The following is a 3,441-nucleotide window of genomic DNA, read 5'->3' as shown; positions in this document are numbered from 1 at the left end:
CTCAGGAGGGCTGCTCTGCGTGTCACACACCCAAGGCTGAGGGTGTCATAGAAAACAGTGGCGCTAGTGAGGTGAGAGGAGCAGGGGAGAAGGTCGTCTGGATGGGAGATCTGCCCCAGGGTGGCAGCTTTGTTACACACAGGATGGCCATGTGAACAGGAAGGGGAGGATGGCATCTAAAGAGCAGGTTATGAAAGGGAAGAGCATGAGTGTCACTGTGTGAGAGCTCCAGCAACAGGGTGAATTCCCAGAGGAAGACATCCACTCCATCAAGGCCACAGAGCTGTGTCTGTGACATGACTGAAATGATTACTGGAGATGACAGAAATGCCCCTAGCAAAGGTGTAGCTGCCCTCTGGAGACAGATACTCCAGTTCGTGAGTCTTGTAGAGAGCAGAGGGTGGCACACAGCCCAGTACTGATCACAGGATGTGGTCACCAGTAGTAAAGCCTCTCTACATGCAAAAGGTGCAGGAAACACTGCTAAGACCATGATGAGCAGAGATGGTGCTGTCCCCAGTCAAGAGGCCAGCCATCATCTGAGGTAGGGTGGTGGATCTATAGAAGGTCACCAGGGAAGACAAATGTCTCAAGAAGAAGCTCATGGGGGTGTGCAAATGCTGGTTTGTCACCACCAGCATGATGGTGAGGGTTTTCCCAAACACAAACACCATGTAGGTCATGAGCAAGAGGAAGAAGAGATTTGTCTAAGGCCTGGGAATATTCTCCATTCCGGGATAGACTCCATGATTGCCCCATTGCCCTTTCTCCAAGGATGATTTAGGTCCTTCTTTTCCCCTCTAACTTTGTAGGGAACCAATGAGGAAAAACATTTGATTCAGTTTTAGTTGCTTGGGTCTCAGACAGACAAGTCAGTGCAGGTACATTTAGTTTGTTTGATTAGAGAAGGAGTAAAGCTCCTTAATTACACGGTCGCTGGGTCATAGCTGAGACAGATAATGAAGCAAAAGTGGAGTGTTCCTATTTATTTGGTCACAACATTACCAAAAAAAAATTAAAATAAAATAAAACAAAATAAAATAAAACAAAATAAAATAAAACAAAATAAAATAAAAATTAAATTAAATTAAATTAAATTAAATTAAAATAAAATAAATTAGAATAAAATAGAACTAATAAAAATACAATTAATAAATTAAAATTAATAAAAATTAATGAAGATTTAAAAAATTTCAATCAGGTAAGAATGACAATCACAAAAGTAATAAAGAAAGGCTGAGCCAGTAATGAGTTACACTGTGAGTCATATGTTGAAGATGGACACACTATAGCTTCTGGAAAACATCCTGTCATCAGTTTCCACAGTGCGTCCTTGAGCTCCTGGTTCCTCATGCTGTAGATGACGGGATTCACTGCTGGAGGCACCATCGAGTACAGAACTGCAATCAGAAGGTCCAGGGATGGAGAAGAGATGAAGGGGGGTTTCAGGTAGGCAAAGATGGCAGTGCTGATAAACAGGGAGACCACGGCCAGGTGAGGGAGGCACATGGAAAAGGCTTTGCGCCGTTGCTGCTCAGAGGGGATCCTCAGCACGACCCTCAAGATCTGCACATATGACACCACAATGAACACAAAACATCCCAAAAAGACAAAAGCACTGACCACGAGAAGTCGAAATTCCCTGAGGTAGGAGTGTGAGCAGGAGAGCTTGAGGATCTGGGGAAGTTCACAGAACAACTGGTCCAGAGCATTGCCCTTGCAGAGCGGCAGTGAAAATGTAGTGATCGTGTGCAGGAGAGAATAGAGGAAACCACTGCCCCAGGCAGCTGCTGCCATGTGGACACAAGCTCTGTTGCCCAGGAGGGTCCCGTAGTGCAGGGGCTTGCAGATGGCAACGTAGCGGTCGTAGGCCATGACAGTGAGAAGATAAAACTCTGCTGACATCTTCTCCAGGAAGAGCCAGGAGGTCAAGAGCTGCAGCTCCCGTGTGTCTGCGAATGCCAGGAGGAGAAACTCGGAGATGGAGCTGCCATTGGACATTTGCTTCCTGTGAGCATGGGGACCCGTGCAAGGAAGGAAAGTCATCGACAACTTAGGGTAGACTTTTCTTAGCAAAACCAAAGCCATGTCCTACAGACCTTCCCCTTGCAACAAAGCCCACCCCCATGTTTCCCTTTTCTAGGAGACCTTCGTCAGCTCCATGACTGAAGCTCTGGTTTGGTGCCAGTTGAACGTGCTGGGAGGAGCCGAGGCTCTGCCCGCTGGCTGCCAAGGTGTCAGCCCTGCTCTGCAGCAGTGAGCTCACAGGAATGGTGGAAGCAGGGACCAGTCCTGGTGTTCAACATTGTCAGATGAAACCACCCCTAACACAGAAGGGCTGGTCAGCACTTGCACTCCCAGTGCTAAGGAACGAGGATGGATGAAGGCAGATTGAAGGGTTTAAAAACAAAAATTCCACTGTCCTATCTGAGGATTGATTTGGGATGTCAGAAACCCTCAGTGTTTCTGCTGCACTCAGGCAGAACGGGGTGAATCCTGCAAGGCAAGAGGATGGCCTGTGGCTTAGATTGAAGTGGGGGGAGCTGGGCTGTCCCTCAGTTCCAGACACCTTGGGATCGCACCTTTCCGAGATTGAGGGCCATCACACTGTCATGTTTGCATGAAAAGTCATCAGACACTGCTGAGAGCAGAGGGATCCACTGCAGACCTCAAAATGTCTCACCCTTTCTCAAGGTCTGAGCACCCCACTTCCAGCCCAGGACGCACACGGCTCATTGCACCAACCCAACAGCATTTCCTGGGTCACAGCATCTCTGTGCTTACCCATGGGGCTTTCAGAGAACACAAAGGTGCTGTGGGACAGATTTGCATTGTGGAGGGCAGCTCACAGCTCAGGACACCTCAAGGAGATATAGAAGTGATTTCATGACGGCATCTCACTAAGGGAAAAACAGCTCCTTCCCCAGCCCCACAGACTGCACTGCCCACAGCCCCACAGATCAGAGGAAAGCTGGGATGCTTGTTCCCATGGACACACCCGCAGGAAAGGACCCACCGGATCAGCGTGTGCCTCTGCAGCTGAAACTCCCATCCCCAGAGACCCTGACAGCAAGAACAAGATAACAGCAGCAACACCACAGACAAGTGGAGAAAGAAGGAGAACTCCAGCGAGGGTCGGGCTGGGAGAGGCCAGGGCAGAAGCAGCCGGGCACTGGGCACAGCGTTCCCCTGACCCAGCCATGCGTGCCACCTCCCAGACACCAGCAGTGGCGGGCAGTTGCTCTCAGCCCCTGTGCTCTGTGGAGGGACCTGGGCACGTGGCTGGAGAGCTGCACCGTGGCTCTGCGGGAGCTCTGGTTGCAGAGGAGGTGGGTCATGTCTCGGACCCCACAGCCCTGAGGGCTTTGCTGGTGGGAGAGGAGGCAAAGGGCCTTGTTCAGAGGAAGGGGTCTTCATTGGAGGGGTGATATGGAGTTTTCT

At 49.9% G+C, this 3,441-nt stretch overlaps 1 protein-coding gene across 1 annotated transcript; it reads right to left on the bottom strand.

Moving 5' to 3' along the window:
• Positions 1 to 1,197: 1,197 nt before the first annotated feature.
• On the bottom strand, positions 1,198 to 1,875 carry LOC147525864 (olfactory receptor 14C36-like). The gene has a single exon (XM_086630871.1). The coding sequence runs from the start codon at positions 1,873 to 1,875 to the stop codon at positions 1,198 to 1,200; it is 678 nt and encodes a 225-aa protein (XP_086486997.1).
• Between the last annotated feature and the right edge of the window lie 1,566 nt (positions 1,876 to 3,441).

The sequence above is a fragment of the Tauraco erythrolophus genome, unplaced genomic scaffold (assembly GCF_009769465.1).
Source record: "Tauraco erythrolophus isolate bTauEry1 unplaced genomic scaffold, bTauEry1.pri scaffold_56_arrow_ctg1, whole genome shotgun sequence".
NCBI classification, from domain to species: Eukaryota; Metazoa; Chordata; class Aves; order Musophagiformes; family Musophagidae; genus Tauraco; species Tauraco erythrolophus.
The sequence above is the reverse complement of the archived record's forward strand: the minus strand, read 5'-3'. Positions and strand labels throughout refer to the sequence as shown.

Bases quoted from the DNA above. Each gene is read 5' to 3' on its own strand.
- LOC147525864 (XM_086630871.1), bottom strand. From the start codon at position 1,875: ATGGCCTACGACCGCTACGTTGCCATCTGCAAGCCCCTGCACTACGGG.